This window comes from Amblyraja radiata, chromosome 9, assembly GCF_010909765.2.
Source record: "Amblyraja radiata isolate CabotCenter1 chromosome 9, sAmbRad1.1.pri, whole genome shotgun sequence".
In the NCBI taxonomy this organism is placed as follows: domain Eukaryota; kingdom Metazoa; phylum Chordata; class Chondrichthyes; order Rajiformes; family Rajidae; genus Amblyraja; species Amblyraja radiata.
Window position 1 is genome coordinate 8,164,417 of NC_045964.1, and position 18,876 is coordinate 8,183,292.

The 18,876-nt window shown below is 42.9% G+C and overlaps 1 protein-coding gene across 3 annotated transcripts in view; it reads right to left on the minus strand.

Moving 5' to 3' along the window:
* LOC116976741 overlaps window positions 1-18,876 on the minus strand; it is a 201,416-nt gene that overhangs the window by 122,466 nt on the left and 60,074 nt on the right. For all 3 annotated transcript variants that reach the window (XM_033026629.1, XM_033026630.1, XM_033026628.1), the window contains 2 exons: window positions 16,148-16,252; window positions 8,746-8,886 (listed from right to left, as the gene is read on the minus strand). In XM_033026629.1, coding sequence (XP_032882520.1) covers window positions 8,746-8,886; window positions 16,148-16,252 — 246 coding nt within the window. The remainder of the gene's footprint in view (window positions 1-8,745; window positions 8,887-16,147; window positions 16,253-18,876) is intronic.

The window sequence follows — 18,876 nt, forward strand, 5'->3', positions numbered from 1 at the left end:
TTTGACAAGGTTCCTCATGGAAGGTTGGTAAAGAAGGTTAAACTGTTGGGTATAAATGCAGGAATAGCAAGATGGATTCAGCAGTGGCTGAATGGGAGAAGCCAGAGGGTAATGGTGGATGGCTGTTTGTCGGGTTGGAGGCAGGTGACTAGTGGGGTGCCTCAGGGATCTGTGTTGGGTCCTTTGTTGTTTGTCATGTACATCAATGATCTGGATGAAGGGGTGGTAAATTGGATTAGTAAGTATGCAGATGATACCAAGATAGGGGGTGTTGTGGATAATGAAGAGGATTTCCAAAGTCTACAGAGTGATTTAGGCCATTTGGAAAAATGGGCTGAAAGATGGCAGATGGAGTTTAATGCTGATAAATGTGAGGTGTTACACCTTGGCAGGACAAATCAAAATAGGACGTACATGACAAATGGTAGGGAATTGAAGAATACAGTTGAACAGAGGGATCTGGGAATAACCGTGCATAGTTCCTTGAAGGTGGAATCTCATATAGATAGGGTGGTAAAGAAAGCTTTTGGTATGCTAGCCTTTATAAATCAGAGCATTGAGTATAGAAGCTGGGATGTAATGTTAAAATTGTACAAGGCATTGGCGAGACCAAATCTGGAGTATGGTGTACAATTTTGGTCGCCCAATTATAGGAAGGATGTCAACAAAATAGAGAGAGTACAGAGGAGATTTACTAGAATGTTGCCTGGGTTTCAACAACTAAGTTACAGAGATAGGTTGAATAAGTTAGGTCTTTATTCTCTGGAGCGCAGAAGGTTAAGGGGGGACTTGATAGAGGTCTTTAAAATGATGAGAGGGATAGACAGAGTTGATGTGATCAAGCTTTTCCCTTTGAGAATAGGGAAGATTCAAACAAGAGGACATGACTTCAGAATTAAGGGACAGAAGTTTAGGGGTAACATGAGGGGGAACTTCTTTACTCAGAGAGTGGTAGCGGTGTGGAATGAGCTTCCAGTGGAAGTGGTGGCGGCAGGTTCGTTGGTATCATTTAAAAATAAATTGGATAGGCATATGGATGAGAAGGGAATGGAGGGTTATGGTATGAGTGCAGGCAGGTGGGATTAAGGGGAAAAAGTTGTTCGGCACGGACTTGTAGGGCCGAGATGGCCTGTTTCCGTGCTGTAATTGTTATATGGTTATATGGTTATATCATTCACATCATCTCTCCCTCATTTGGAAAGACAGGGAGCAATCAAAGAGTGTCAGCAAAGTATTAGGAGGGATGTGTAGGAAGGAATTGCAGATGCTGGTTTAAAACAAAATCAGAGACCCACACCACCTTGCCCACAAACTCATTGCACTATTATTTGTAAGAAAGAACTGCAGATGTTGGTTTAAATCAAAGATAGACACAAAATGCTGGAGTAACTCAGCTGGACAGGCAGCATCTCTGGAGAGAAGGAATGGATGATGTTTCGGGTCGAGAAGAAGTCTCGACCCGAAACATCACCCATTCCTTCTCTCCAGAGATGCTGCCTGCCCTGTTGAGTTACTCCAGCTTTTTGTGTCTATTTTTATTATGACCAATTTGTAAGAGTTTTTCAAAGAGGCAACAAATGTATTCTAGAGGGCAGTGTTATTATATGCACAAGGCATTTGACAAAGTTTGATGAACAAATCTAAAGATCCCTGAAGGTGGCAGCACTGCAAGATATGATGGTGTACAAGATACTAGTTGTTATTAGCTGAAGCTCAGTATGTAACCACAGAGGGCTTCCATTTGCCTATTAAAGCCATCATTGTCCAGCAAATTCCTTCATATGAGTAAAACTTCCTGATGCATATCCCTGATTCATTGTTAATGAGTCATCTTAAGGGCCTGTCCCACTTGGCGATTTTTTCGCCGATTGCTGGCATGCCGCTTCACACCGCAAATTAATTCGGTGACCTGATACCGTCAATGATGCCGGCAGTCGCCAAAAAAATTGCCAAGTGGGACAGGCCCTTTAAAATCAGAATCCTTAGTTTCATTTATGTCGTTGCAGCATCTTTGCTGACTACATTCAAAGCAGTCAATCAAACCTATAGACATCAAGTGCAGAAACATATTGAAATATATTTCCATCTGGAAAATATGCATAGATGACGTTTTGGGTCGGGTGCCATCTTCAGATTGATGGTGAATGAGGAAACATTGACTGAAGGGTCTGTCTGAAGAAGGGTCCCAACTCGAAAAGTCACCTATCCATGTCCTCCCCGGATGCTGCATGACCCGGTGAGTTACTCCTGCACTTTGTGTCTTTGTGTCCACCAGCATCTGCAGTTCATTGTTTCTATAATCAAACTTATAGTTTAGTTTGGAAATAATTCCTAATAAGGTGAGGCATTATCAATAAATCCTACTCATGTGAAGATGTCATTCATTTCACATAGACAGGGGGGTGAGTTTTCATGACACCAAAAGTCCTATATTGTCCACTATTAACATGTCCCTTCCTTTTCCATCTCCTCATGAATTTGTTCTGTGCTAATGCAGTCAAATTCCAAAATATATCCATGATTTGCATTCTAGAGTTCATCTAAAATGACAGATGAATGTTTTCAGGAACCTTAATACTCACAATCCAAACCGTTTGCATTGTGTCTGCCTGATGTTCTCATCACGAACCATGCCATGGGTTGTGATGTTGTGCCAGTATTGCAATATTCCATGTGTTTCCAGTGGCTTTTGTGATTGGCACCACATCTTCCGTTATGACAGCATGGAAGTCTCTCCAATCACAATTCCATCAGATAATTGTATTAACCATTGTTATTCCAGTCAGGTTCATTACAAGGCTAAACATGTGAATATTATGCTGGTAAATGGTTGAAATTCAAATAAGCATAAAACAATTTATATGAGAACTGTCATTGCTCATTAATTTGAGTAGAATTTACTAGTGCAGGAAAATTAATCGCGGTGATTTAAAAAACTACCTGAAAAATAAGGATCTTAATGGCTTTCAATAACTGAATAGTGTATAGTGTTTGAGGTGGTGTGCGGAGGCTGGGGGAAATAACATATCACTAACCACAGCTGTAGTAAAATATAGAGCTGTGTGCATTGAGAATGCTGAACAATCGTAGATTCACTTCCCAATGCATGAAAAACGTTCAAAATGCTCGTTAGTTCTGCTTGCACCTACAGTACTACTTTTTCTATTCAATGCACGAGGTACCTCAGAATGTGCTGTCCCTCTTTAGATGTTCACCAGACATTGTGTCTAGGTGTTTGTGACCATGAATTTTTTTCTGCAGACAAGACTCAAGACGACAAACTAGACACGTCTGAATAGGATGTCCACTGGAGTTGGGGGAAGAGTGATCACACTCCGCTGACAACATTTGCTCTCGGCAAATGATTAGAAATGGTTGAATTGTGTGTCCTGAAAATCTCCATGACTGGATTAGGATCCTCAGAATATTCAAAATTGCAATTTGAAAGTACATTCAGAGAGTGCCACCCTCCTTCAAGTATTGCACGCTGATGCTTCGTCTCATCATATCTTTCTCCTTATTGTCCGACTGAGGAAGATCTGCCGCAAAGATTGAACTCTCCTGTTGGCTGGTTTCTGCAGTTGGCAACAGACAACCTATACAACTCTTTCTCCAGAAAACTGGAAGATGTCACCCTGGAGCAGAACCGACAGCAGATTCACATTTTGAGAAACTTCAATGGGTTCCTTGTGGTTCCAAGTCTTTCATTGCAACAGCAATTAAAGTGCATATTCCTACAAGTGAGCGCATTAGTGGCCTGTACAATAGATGGCAGCAATGTACATAGTAAGAAATAGATCAGTTGCCAACTGGAATGAACCAAGGACTTGGAAATTCAGGACAAATATCTTAATCTACATGAGAAGTGTAATCTAGACACTGAAGTTTGGGGCCATGGCTCTGACCATACATCAGAGATCACTGCTGTATTATCGAGAGATGCAAATGTGTGCCTCTTTGTAAATTCCAAGGGCGGAGAGGAAAAGACACCCCCAAAATGCCATAATCTTCTCTGACCACATAAAAGGTTTTGACCCGAAGCAGCATCCAACCATTTCCCTCCACACATGCCGTTGACCCGCTGAGTTACTCCAAGCAACTCGCCTTTGCTCTTCTACCCTTCTACTTCGGAAACCCTGGCCATGCCTGCGTACTTCTGATGCCTACCAGCAGCTCCAGTTCAGGCAGTACCTCCAGCACAACCCTCGTAGCACCAATGATAGTCAGTCAGCATAGATATGGTGAGCATCTATGCTGAGGTTTTAAACAGTGGCAGTTCACCTCACCGGTTTCTACACCATTAATTATGTTCAGAATTACCACAGCATTCTACAGCAAACTGCAGATATTTATGCAGTGTGTATGATTAGTGATTTGAATCATCCAGCTTAACAGAATTCAACATAATAAAAACATCTTCGCATTGTCAAAAGTTGTATAGCATAAAAACAAGCCCTTCGGCCCATCCCATCTATGCTGACTATCATGCCTCCTTGCCTGCATTAATTGTACTTTACTCCAGGCCTTACTCATTTGTACCGGTCTGGATGCTTCTTAAATATTGGTATTGTTCTGGTTTCTACCACCTCCTTATTTCAGAAACTCATCACCCTCTGAAAAATGTATTCAAGATCTCCTTTAAACCTCACCTCTCTTTCACCTTAAACACATGCCCTCTAGTTTTAGATACCCCTATAATGGGAAACAGACTGATTATCTACCCTATCCATGCCTCTGGTACCTCATTTTATGTCACCTCTCAGCCTCCTTTGCTCCATGAAAAGTAGCCCATCTATTTTCTCTACATAACTTAAACCTTCTACTCCAACCAGCATCCTTGTGAAGACACAAGGATCTGCAGATGCTGGTTTACAAATATTTGTGACCCGTCTTCAGAATATCCTTGTGAATCTTTTCTTCACCCTCTCTAGCTCAATCATACCTCATATGCCTTCCCTCGCCCTGTCTACCTGTGTTGTTTCTTTCAGAGAATTATCCACCTGTACCCCAAAGTCTCTCTGGTCAACAATATTCCCCAGGGTCCCGCCATTCATCGTATTTGTCCTGCTCTGGTTTAACATCCTGGCCACACACTCATCTCCCCGCTACCTTCAGGTAGATGGTACAGGAGCCTAAAGACTGCAACGTCCAGGTTCAGGAATAGCTCCTTCCCCACAGCCATCAGGCTATTAAACTCCTCAAACAAAACTCTGAACATTAATAGCCCATTATCTGTTTATTTGCACTTTATCTGTTTATTTATTCATGTGTGTATATATTTATATAATGATATATGGACACACTGATCTGTTCTGTATTCATGCCTACCATATTCTGATGTGCTGAAGCAAAGCAAGAATTTCATTGTCCTATCTGGGACACATGACAATAAACTCTCTTGAATCGTGAAACAAAATGCATCACTTCACGGCCGTCTGAATTAAAATCCATGTTATCCCCATTCCCAGTTCATGTATATCCTGCTATAATCTTAGATAACCTTCTCCACTATACCACCGATTCAATAAATTCATTAATCACGCCACCTACATTCTTATCTAAATTGTTAATGCACAGTATATAACAAACAACAGTGGGTGCAGCACTGATCTCTGCAGCACATCACGGGTGATTACCATCCAAACTGAAAAACAACCCTCCATTATCACCTTCTGCCTGCTTCTATTAAACAATTTTGTATTAAATGTTTCTAGCTTCCTCTGCAATACCCTCTCTCACTGTTTTCCTGCCTTTGGTCTGACCCGAACTCGTTACCACAGCCGTGTGTGTTTTTCCGCACTTGCCTGCGCACTTTAAGCTATCTGCACTCCATCTTGCGCTTTTTCACAACTATTCTGTCTCCGTGCAGTTTGCCACACTTTCAGCCATGTGCCAGTACCTGTTGACCCGCACTCAGTCCCACTACCCCATGCCCCCCCACTTTCCCCTATATCCATTCCAATGACTTCATATTTGCCCCCTCTGTGGGGGGGGGGGGACAAAAACTTGCTCCTTCCACCTCCAATAAGCATTGTCTTTTTTGTTTTAAAAGCTAGGCCCGTTAATTTTTGACATTTCCACCCTGGGGAAAAGGTTGCGACTGCCCACTTTATCTGCCTCTCAAACTTTTATAGATTTCCATCAGGTCTCCCCTTAACCTACGGCACACATGAGAAAACAATCCGAGACCGTCCGTGTCTTACTGCCGCTGCTCCAGATGTTCGTGCCTCTATTCTCCTCAAATTGGCCGGCACAGAAGCCGCTTGACGTGCCAGAAAATGTCATTATGAACCGGCACAGTTCAATGTTGCGGGTGTCCAGATTGTTCCAGCTGAATCTGTTCAAGACCCTGAGTGCCTGCTTAACAAGTTCCAACAGCTATGCGAGGTACGCATTAAACTTGTGATAGAGCGCCATGACCTTTTTTCGTGAAGCCAAAGGCGCAGTGAACCTGTCGAAGAGTACGTCAGTTCTTTGAAATACATCGGCAGCAGGTGCGAGTTTGACAATTTGTGCGATAGTCTGATACGGGACAGACTAGTTTATGGAATTCTCAATGATAAGGTGCGTGATGAACCTTTACGTGATACTGATCTCACTTTGGAGACTGCGGAAAACAGCTGTCACATTGATTCTCACACCAGATCTTTGGGGCAGGGTCTCCATTCTGCCTATGATGTTAATGTTGTTGGCACAGTTTATCAAGCTCAACGCCAGTTTTCACATGTGCCCGGCAGGTCTGATGTTAAGTTCATTAATAATTGTGGGAACTGTGAAGGTTCGTATGCTGCAATTCATGAACATTGCCCAGCTTATGGAAAACTTTGCCACTTCTGTAAACAAAGAAACCACTTCTCTCACAGGCGGTTCCAGCCCTTCCGTGGTCCACCATGGCAACTGACATATTTGAGTGGCATGGCATGCAGTACCTGGTTCTTGTCGACTCGTATGCTGGTTGGTTTGACATCGATCTTCTTAGTAGCCCCACTTCTCACGGGGTAGTTCAGCAGCTGGCTCACCATTTCTCAGACTACGGAGCTCCAAGTCAACTACTATCTGATAATGGCAGTCAATTTACCAGCCGGTACTTCAAAGACTTTGCTGCATGCTGGGGTTTTCGTCACATCACCAGCAGCACTGAATATCCTCAGTCGAATGGGCTGGCTGAACGTGCCGTCAGGAGTGCCAAACAATTAATGGAACGATCCCACTGAGCAAAATCCCACTGAGCTCAACCTGCGCAGCATCTCCCGCGACCCTATCTTGAGTTCACCCGCTCAACGTCTGATGTCAAGGCAGACCCGAGTCACATTGCCTGTGGCGAATCAGGCACTAGTCCCGCAAGTGGTCCCACCATCAGAGGTCCAGTCCAGGCTACAACAAAAGCGCGACATTCAGAAAGGGTGGGATGACAAAACGAGCAGACTGCTTCCACCACAAGCCGAGGGGCAAGTGGTGCGTCTGCAAACCGACAAAGGTCACGACCGCATCGGCGTAATTTCTGGAACTGCCTCCGAGCCACGTTCATACATGGTCAATGCCGATGGCGGCACCTACAGACATAATAGGCAACATATCCTGCCTGTGAATGAGCCAGCACCACTTCCGTACTATCCTGACCACACAAGTGTACTTCCATCCACATCCAGCAGCATCGGCCCGACTGCACCAGCACAACAACCTGTTTCTGATATGATTACTTTGCCGATGGCTACGCCACCTCCACCTGTGCCAAAGTCAACTGTTTCGTCACCGGGAATGTCGTTTCAATCTCCGACACCTATTTCACCACCGATTGTGTCCCCAGTGACGGATGGACTATACCGTACTCGTGCCGGTCGGGTTTATAAGCCCACCGTAAAGTACCCGGGCTATGTTTGAACTTCCTCCGGTTTATAGCCATATACTATGCGTGCTTTCTATAGTCAGCAGTATAGATTTGTATTTAATTCTTGGTAGTACTCAGTAGTTTTGCATTTGCATTTAATTCTTTAAGAGGGAGGATGTAGATTAGTGTCACTCATACTGTGGCTCCACCCACAGGCTTATTAGAGAGTTCTCTTTCTCTCTGACTAGTAGTATGATGCTGAGATGAAAGCACCTTGTGTTTCCTCTGCAGATTTGCTAATAAAAGACTATGGATTCTAATCACTATGAGTGAGTCTGATCATTTTCCAACAGCTGCCCAAGCGAAATATGAGGTGCCTTTCCTCCAATTTGCATTTGGCCTCACTCTGACAGTGGAGGAGGCCCAGGATAGAAAGGTGAGTATGGGAATGGGAAGGAAAGCTAAAGGGTTGAGAGAGAGCCTGCAATGAGAGAGGCTTGCGTGAGTAAGATATGCAGATGTGTTTACGGTCATTATACGACCTGTAGCCTCACCTCCTCTTCCAAACATACCTCATACTCTGAAGAAGGGTCTCGACCCGAAACTTTGCCTATTTCCTTTGCTCCATAGATGCTGCCTCACCCGCTGAGTTTCTCCAGCATTTTTGTCTACCTTCGTACTCCCTTAAACTTTGTTAGTGTCAATGATCATGTCTTGTATTTTTTAATATTCTATCCCCGCCCCAACCTGCTGAGGAGGATTAAACCATCCGGTGTAGTCCTTTGTTATAAAGTATTTTGTGTTAAATAATTTGGAACCACAAATAGTTGGTTGTAAATTTGCAGTATTATTAAGTAGTTTAAAGAATTTCCATGTGCAGAACCTGCCAACAAAATGTTGAATTATAGAAATCCTACCTTTGCTTTGCTTTCTTCTACAACAAATCTGCGAAGCCTTTGTCCTCTTCCGATGGAGAATCTTTGACCTGCATCTGCTTCACAACCTTGAAGACTGCTTGCTACTCCAATCATCCGTTTCTCACTTACCACCCTCTTTTCCTGCAAGTTCCAATGGGTTTAAATAAATCAAATCATATACTACAGTCTGGAACAATAAACTATATATTAGAACATTATTTTTCAATTAAATTCGGTCCTAAGGCAAATCTATCAATGCACTCATTGCCAAAATCTACACAGAAAAAAAACAGAACAAAAACTTGGGGAGTGAATAAAACAGGATTCGTAAATGGAGTTGTGAATCTGTGGAATTCTCTGCCACAGAAGGCAGTGGAGGCCAATTCACTGGATGTTTTCAAGAGAGAGTTAGATTTAGTTCTTAGGGCTATCAAGAGATATGGGGAAAAAGCAGGAACAGGGTACTGATTTTGGATGATCAGCCATGATCATATTGAATGGCGGTGCTGGCTCGAAGGGCTGAATGGCCTACTCCTGCACCTATTTTCTATGTTTCTATGATATTTGATGGACAGCATTAGTCATTCTTCGTGGGCAGAAAGGCCTGTATCTATGTTTGAATTAAATTGAATTGTTGAAATCGTTCTTTTGCAAGTTCTGCTCATTAAGTCAGTTGAAAATTGTGATTTTCAATTTTCTATCTTCTTTCCATAATGTACCTTTCTATATATTCTGATACATTTTAACCACTGTGACTAGAACAGACATCTTTGGAAATGGATCCACTTCTTACCTCCCAACTGTGAGCTTCTAGCTTGACAGCAAAATCAAATTTTCTCTGATTACCCGCAGATCCAATTCAACTTCACTTTCATTACCCCACACTGCCTCTGCCGTGTTGTCTAAAATGCATTTTTTATTGAGCTCAGTTCATTATAGTAAATCTTGGCACGAACAAACTTGCTTGTTAACATTTGGAAAATAATGTGCTAATTAGGGATAATCAGCTCAGTTTTGTATGAGGCAGGTCGCGTCTTCCTAACTTGATTGAGTTTTGTGAGAAGGTGATGAAGGAAATTGATGAAGGTAGGACAGTGAATGTTGTACACATGGATTGACTTGGTTTTATGGACTCAGAACTGGATTATTCATGGAAGACAGAGGGTTGTGGTGGAAGGTAGATATTCTGGCTGGAGGTCTGTGACAAATTGATTTTGGAATGGATCTGTGCTGGGATCTTTGCCGTTTGTGATGTATAAAAATGTCCTGGACACAAATGTAGATGGGTCGGTGAGTAACTTTGTTGACGACACCAAAATTGGAGAAGTTGCAGATAGTAAGAAAAGCTGTGAGAAGATACGGTGGGATACAGATCCGCTACAGAAATGGGAGGAGAAATGGAAGATGGCGTTTAACCCGAACCACTGGGAGGTTGAATATAAGGAGAAAGTATACAGTTAATGACAAGACCGTTTACAGCATTGATGTGCAGAGGGATCTTGGAGTCACACAAAGGAACAACATTGGCCACCCTCCAGTCCTCCAGGACCTCGCCAGTTGCTAGAGAAGAAACAAAGATCCTCATCAAGGTCCCCACAATCTTCCCTCTTGCCTCCCTCAATAACCTGGATATATCCAATCAGCCCCTGGGGATGAGGGATCGGGGCCAAACGCAGACAGGAGGGACTAGTGTAGATGGGGCATGCTGGTCGGCATGGGCAGGTTAGCATCACCTCCTTCTCGATCTCAAACTGCCCTAGCCAATTTATATTCTCCACTAATCTCGCTGTCCTCCAAGACCTTCTCCTCTGTAAATACAGATGCAAAGTACTACAATCTCCAACCCTCAGCATACATTCCCTCCTTTTATCCTTGAGCGGTCCTCCCTTCTCCCTGGTCACCCTCTTGTTTTTAACGCGTATAAAAACCCTTGGTATTTTTCTTACTCTAACTCATCAATGATATTTCATGAGCTCTTTTGGCACTTCTAATCTCCTGCTTAAGTTCTTTACGACTCGCTTATGTTCCTCATAAACCACAACTGATGCCACTTTCTTAAACATGACATATGCTTGCCTTTTCTTCCTGACCAAGTTTACAACATCCTGCCTTAAGTAGGTGTGAAGTGGTGAATGGGAAGGACAGGGTGCAGGGTCCATTTTTTGTAGACTGGCTGTGTTGGTTGGGGAGGGGGGTACCAAGGTTATGTTTCTGATTTTAAAACCTGCAGTAAAACTCATTCAGGTCGTTGGTCAGCTGATGATTGTCCAAAGAGGGAGGGGCTTTCCTCTTGTAGATGGCAATTTCTTGCAAGCCCTTCCAAACTGAAGAAGAGTCACTAGCTGAGAACTTGCTCCTCAACTTCTCAGTGTACCTTTCCTTGGCAGCTCTGATTCCTCTTCTCAGCTTGTACTTGGCCTGCCTGTAGAGGTCTGCATCCCTGCTCCTGTAGGCCTCCTCTTTAGACCGTCGTAGCTGTCTGAGTTCTGCAGTGAACCTGGGCTTGTTGTTATTGTTGTTGAACCATGTCCGGGTCTTAGTTGGAATGCAACTGTCCTCACAAAAGCTGACATATGATGATACAGTGTCAGTATACTCATCGAGGCTTGCGGTTGCTTCCCTGAACACATTCCAATCCATGCAGTCAAAGCAGGATTGTAGGTTCTCAATGCCCTCGCTTGTCCACCTTTTCGTTATTTTCATCACAGGCTTCGCAGCGTTTAGTTTCTGCCTGTAGGTCGGAATAAGGTGAACTAGACAATGATCAGAGAGACCCAGACCCGTGCGTGGAACAGAGCAATATGCGTTCTTGATTGCCGTATAACAGTGATCGAGTGTTCTCTCCCCTCTGGTGGGGCAGGTAACATGAAGTCTGTATTTTGGAAGGTCACAGCTGAGATTAGCTTTGTTAAAGTCCCCCAAAACAATGAACATGGAGTCCGGGAAGTCACTCTCTATCCTCATTACCTGGTCAGCGAGTTGCGTTTGCGCCTCATGTACGCAGGCATGGGGGGGGGGATGTAAACTCCAGCGGGAATAAAGGAGTTAAATTCCCTCGGAGAGTAGAAGGGTTTGCAGTTTATAAAAAGGGATTCTAGATTGGGAGAGCAGTAATTTGACAGTACCGTGATGTCGCTGCACCAGTCCTGGTTGGTATAAAAGCATATTCCACCGCCTCTTGATTTCCCCGCTGCCTCCACTTCAAGATCCGCTCTGTGAAGTTGGAACCCAGCCAGTTGCAACGCGCTGTCCGGGGTCGACTCACAAAGCCAGGTCTCGGTGAAGCACAGGGCAGCGGCTCGAGAGAAGTCCTTGTTTGTCCGGTGCAGGAGTTGCAGTTCGTCCACTTTGTTATTGAGAGAACGTACGTTTGCCAGGAATATGCTCAGGAGTGGTGTGCGTGATCCTCGTCGCCGGAGTGCGGTGAGTGCTCCAGAGCACTTTCCACGGGTCCTCCTCCGTCTCCAGACCTTGAACGTAGCCACAGCCCCGCCGACGAGTATGTCCAAGTAATCCAGCGAGTGAGAGAAATCCTGAACGATGTTTGGAGGTACTGTATGTCCGATATTAATGAGTACCTCTCTCGTGAAAGTAATCTTTGTAGGGTTTTCACAGATGACACAAACGAACAAACACATACAAAACAGCAAGGAGCAGTACACCGTGGCAGCCATCATTGGCGCCAGCAGCAGCTACACTGAAAGCAGCTACACTCAATAACTAGTACTCCCAATCCACCTTCCTTAGCTCCTGCATCACAACATTGTATTCTGCCTTGCCCCAATTAAGTATTCCAAACAATCTTAAAACTTATGGAATAGTGATCACTAAATGCTCTTCCACCATAACACCAGTCACCTGGCCAAGTTTGTTTGCCAATACAAGGTCCAGTGTGGTTCCTCCTTGAGTTGGGCTATCCACATACTGTTTAAGGAAACCGTCTTGAGTACACCTAACAAATTCTACCCAATCAAATCCTCTTGTGCAAGGATGCATCCTTTAGTATTTTTAACTTACAATAGCAAAATAAACATAGCTATTAAAAAGACCTTTGTTTTTTAAATTCCTGCACAAAAAATAACTTTGTTATTGCCAGTCTGAAATTCTCTAGCCCTGAATCTCCTTTTCCCCATTTACACAATGGTCCTTATAACATGATTTTCTTTAAGCTTTGGACATACAGCATGAAAACAGTCACTTCTGCCTGACAAGGGTGGGCTGACCAGCAATAACCCTGTACGCTATCCTACACACTAGGGACAATTTACAATGAACAGAAGCCAATTAACCTACAAACCTGTAGGTTTTTGGAGTGTGGGTGGAAAGCAGAGCACCCAGAGAAAACCCAACACGGTCCTAGGGGGAACATACAAATTCCATATAGTCAGCACCCGTGGTCAGGATCTCCGGCGCTGTAAGGCAGCAACTCTACCGCTGCGCCACTCTGCCACCCTAAAGTCTCTACCACTACGTTTCTCAGCTATCCTAGAAACATAGAAAATAGCTGCAGGAGGAGGCCATTGGGCCCTTCGAGCCAGCACTGCCATTCATTGTGATCATGGCTGATCGTCCCCAATCAATAACCCGTGCTGCCTTCGCCCTTGATTCCACTAGCCCCTAGAGCTCTATCTAACTCTCTCTTAAATCCATCCAGTGATTTGGCCTCCACTGCCCTCTGTGGCAGGGAATTCCACAAATTCACAGCTCTGGGTGAAAATGTTTTTCTCACCTCAGTCTTAAATGGCCTCCCCTTTATTCTAAGACTGTGGCCCCTGGTTCTGGACTCACCCAACATTGGGAACATTTTTCCTGCATCTAGCTTGTCCAGTCCTTTTATAATTTTATATGTTTCTATAAGATTACCCCCTCATCCTTCTAAACTCCAGTGAATACAAGCCTAGTCTTTTCAATCTTTCCTCATATGACAGTCCCGCCATCCCAGGGATCAATCTCGTGAACCTACTCTGCACTGCCTCAATCACAAGGATGTCCTTCCTCAAATTAGGAGACCAAAACTGTACGCGATACTCCAGATGTGGTCTTACCAGACCACTATACAACTGCAGAAGAACCTCTCTACTCCGATACTGAAATCCTCTTGTTATGAAGGCCAACATTCCATTAGCTTTCTTCACTGCCTGCTGTACCTGCACGCCAACTTTCAGTGACCGGTGTACAAGGACACCCAGGTCTTGCTGTACCTCCCCCATACCTAACCTAACCCCATTGAGAAAATAATCTACCCCTTTGTTTTTCCCACCAAAGTGGATAACCTCACATTTAGCTATATTATACTGCTTCGGCCACGCATCTGCCCACTCACTCAACCTGTCCAGGTCACCCTGCAACCTCCTAACACCCTCTTCACAGCTCACAATGCCACCCAACTTTGTGTCATCCGCAAACTTGCTAGTGTTGCTCCTAATTCCCTCTTCCAAATCATTAATATATATGGTAAACAATTGCAGCACCAACACCGAACCTTGCGGCACTCCACTCGCCACTGCCTGCCATTCTGAAAAGGACCCGTTCACTCCTACTCTTTGCTTCCTCTCTGTCAACCAATTTTCTATCCACGTCAACACCCTACCCCCAATACCATGTGCTCTAATTTTAGTCACCAGTCTCCCGTGCGGGACCTTATCAAAGGCTTTCTGAAAGTCTAGATACACTACATCCACTGGCCCCCCTTATTTACTTTTCTTTAAAAAATTTTAAATTGTTTTTTGGGAAAAAACCCCAAAAATAAAACATAAAAAACAGAGCAAAAAGAATAATGATAAACATAACAATGATATTGATACATAGGGATCAGGATTACATCAATAACAGGTATAACCTAATATGAGACCAGTGTCAAAATACACATTGAATATAGACCTCCCGGTCTCTATGTAAATATAGTTAAATCTTTAAAAGAAAACTGATAAATGTAGAAAAAAACAAAGATAAAAAGACAAAAAGAAAAGGAAAAAAGGAAAAAACAAAACCCCCCTAAACTAAAGGAAAAAAAAAATGTGATAATAATAAGAATAAAAATAAAATAAATAAAAAAAACTAAGCAAAGCAAAACAGAATCTGAACTGAGAATTTCAACAATTTAAGTCTGTTTTTCGTCAAGTTCGTCAAAATTCCAGAAGATTAGTCAAGCATGATTTTCTTTTCATAAATCCATGCTGACTTGGACTAATCCTTTTACTGCTATCCAAATGCCCCATTATTACCTCTTTAATAATTGACTCCAGCATCTTTCCCACCATCGAAGTCAGGCTAACTGGTCTGTAATTCCCTGTTTTCTCTCTCGCTCCTTTCTTGAAAAGTGGGATAACATTAGTTATCCTCCAATCCACAGGAACTGATCCTGAATCTATTGAACATTGGAAAATGATCACCAATGCATCCACTATTTCTAGAGCCACCTCCCTGGGGACTCTGGGATGCAGTCCATCAGGCCCAGGGGATTTATCATCATTCAGTCCCATTAGCCTACCCAATACTATTTCTTGCCTAATGAAAATTTATTTCAGTTCCTCAACCCCCTTAGATCCTCTGTCCTCCAGTACTTCTGGGAGATTGTTTGTGTCTTCCTTAGTGAAGACAGATCCGAAGTACCTGTTCAACTCTTCTGCCATTTTCTTGTTTCCCATAATAATTTCACCAGTGTCTGCCTTCAAGGGACCCACATTTGACTGCTATTCTTTTTCCCTTAACATATCTAAAGAAGCTTTTACTGTCCTTCTTTACATTCCTGGCCAGCTTCCCCTCGTACTTCATCTTTTCAGCCCGTATTGCCCGTTTTGTTTCCTTCTGTTGTCCTATGAAAGTTTCCCAATCCTCTGGCATCCGGCTACTCTTTGCTGTGTTATACTTCTTTTATTTTAGTTTTATACTATCCCTAACTTCTCTGGTTAGCCACGGTTGCTTCCTACTCCCCTTAGAATCTTTCTTCCTTTTTGGAATGAAATGATCCTGCATCTTCCGGATTATGCCCAGAAATTCCTGCCATTGCTGTTCCACCGTCATTCCTGCTAGTATCCCTTTCCAGTCTACCTTGGCCAGCTCCTCTCTCATGCCTTCATTGTCCCCTTTGTTCAACTGCATCACTGACACTTCCGTTTAACCTTCCCCTTCTCAAATTGCAGATTAAAACTAATCATATTATGATCACTACCTCCAAGCGGTTCCTTTACCTCAAGTTCTCTTATCGAATTTGGTTCATTGGACAACACTAAATCCTGTTATAGAAAAACAGCTGTACTGGAAAATTAAAGAATGGAAAGCTCAGAAGACAATTCTTGTGAAGGATGTTCACAGGGATTAATATTTACAAGAACTATGAATAGTATATTCATTAGCCCCTCAATTGCATCCAAAGAAAAACCCTGCTGTTAAAACAACTTACATTTGGGGATTTTGTAATCGTGATCATGAGACTCTCTGGTCTATTTTTCCGAGTGACGACAGCCATTCCTTCAAGTTCTGCCATTTTTTTATCTTCTTCAATTTCCTGCAATAATCAAATATCACTTTCATTAGTTTAGTTTAGTTTATTGTCATGTGCAACAAGGTACAGTGAAAAGCTTTTGTTGCGCACTATCCAGTCAGCAGAAAGACAATACATGATTACAATCGAGCCACTTACAGAGTACAGATACATGATAAGGGAATAACGTTTAGTGCAAGGTAAAGTCTGCAAAGTCCGATCAAGTATAGTCCGAGGGTCACTAATGAGGTAGATAGTAATTCAGGACCCCTTTCTGGTTGTGGTAGGATGATTCAGTTGCCTGATAACAGCTGGGGAAAAAAACGTTCCTTAAATCTGGAGGTGTGCGTTTTCACACTTCTATATCTTTTTCCTGATGGGAGAGGGGAGAAGAGGGAGTGGCCAGGGAGCGACTCGTCCTTGATTATGCTACTGGCCTTGCCGAGGCAGCGTGAGGTATAAATGGAGTCAATGGAAGGGAGGTTGGTTTGTGTGATGGTCTGGGTTGCCTCTACAATTTGTTGCAATTTCTTGCAGTCTTAGATGGAGCTATTCCCAAACCAAGCTGTGATGCATCTTGATAAAATGCTTTCTATGGTGCATCTGTAGAAGTTGGTGAGAGTTGTAGGGGACATGACAAACTTCCTAAGCCTTCGAAGGAAGTAGAGACATTGGTGTGCTTTCTTGGTCGTTGCTTCAATATGGGCGGTCCAGGAGAAGTTGTTGGTGATACTAACTCTTAAGAATTTGAAGTTTTCAATCATCTCTACCTCGGCGCCGTCAATGCAAACTGGGGTAAATTAAAGTGAAAGTTTTCAAATCTTTGGTAGCCCAACATTAGATTGCCTCCATGAATCAAAACAAGGGATTAATCAACAACATTGCATATCATTCTACCGATAATTAAAAGCCAGGAATTGTGATCTGCAACACATGCATTTAAAAGCAAAAATTTAACCAGAAATGTCAAACTGTATTTTCACCTCACTAAAATTTCACCCAGAAGATGGCTGTAATCTGTATCTGTCCAAGGTGGATGAAGGCACATACTCTAAAAATGTAAACAATATCTGGACAAGCACTTCAAGGCTACAGAACTAAGTGCAACGTAAAAAGGTTAGTATGGAAAAGTACTTTTGATGGTTGGCATAGACATGGGTGGTCTTTGGACCGGTTTCTGTGCTGTGTGGCTGTAAGATTTTAGGTGCATTTCTGTGCTCACTGGTAGCCCCTCGGCAACTGGATCCTCAACTTCCTGACCAATACACCACAATCAGTGAGGATAGATGACAAATCACCTTCTACGATAATCCTCAACACTGATGCAAGGATGCGTTTACAGCCCCATACTATACTCCTTAAACACTGATGACTGTGCAGCCAACTACCAATCCAACTCAATTTACAAATTTGCAGACAATGCCACCGTAGTGGGCTGGATCTCAGATAATGATGAGGCGAAGTACAGGAAAGAGATTGAGAACCTCGTAACCTGCTGCCAAGACAACAACCTCTCTCAATGTCAGCAAGACAAAGGAAATCGTTATTGACTCAGGAAGCCAAGCTGTATACACACCCCAGTACACAATGATGGTACTAAAGTTGAGATGATCGAAAGCTTCAAGTTCAATGGAATAAATATCACCAGCAATCACTCCTGGACCAGCCACATCAAAGCAATGGCCAAGAAAGCACACAAATGCTTTTACTTCCTTAGAAGGCTTAGGAAGTTCAACATGTCCCCAACAACCCACACCAACTTCTACGGGTGCGTCGTGGAAAGCATTTTATCAGGGGAGGGGCAGGGGGTTGGGGGAAAAATGTGAGTAGGATGTGTGAAAATGGGAAGGCTGTGGCCTAGTGTTTGGAAGAAGATAGGAATTAACCAGGTTGACACAGAGACACATCATGGGCACAAACACAAATACAAACAAGATAAAGACTTTTAGTTATATAGAGATGATCCAGTTTGTGCCAGCCTTACAGACAGAGCACTAGATCATAACTACTCCCTACATTAAGTTTTTCCTCGCATCTGTATTGTAACATTTGCAGTTTTCACCTGTATCCAGATTATTAAAATGACTACTAACAGTAGCAGTGTTCCTCTATTTACCCTCTCTAAACCAGGCATGATTTTATACAGCGCTATGAAATCCCCTCAAAAATAAAAATATTGCAGATGCTGAAATCAAGGGAAAACACTCTCAAATTCTCTCTCCACAAATGTTGCAAAACTTGCTGAGAGATTTGATCATTTTCTATTTTTACTCCCATCATTCTCTGTGCACCAAGGAAGAACACACCAGCATCCAAAGTCTAAGTTTACAAAGGGAAATTCCTCGAATTTGGAACCATTCTAGTCAATCTGTCCGCCACCCTTTACAATTTTGAGCTGCATAATGCGCTTTGATATTTCCTAATATAAAATAGTAACAATGTAAAATTGGATGGCATACTTCACATGGCAAGAGTTATTTTTTCCATTATATTTGGATAGAAAATGTCAAATAATTAGAGAATTTATAAAGCGAAGATTAAATATTTTGCAACAAAGTTAACAGTCAATTCAGAAAATAGAAAAATTAATGCCCACAAACCCAGTATGAGCAGGAAAAATATGGAATATATAGAAATATAGTGCTACT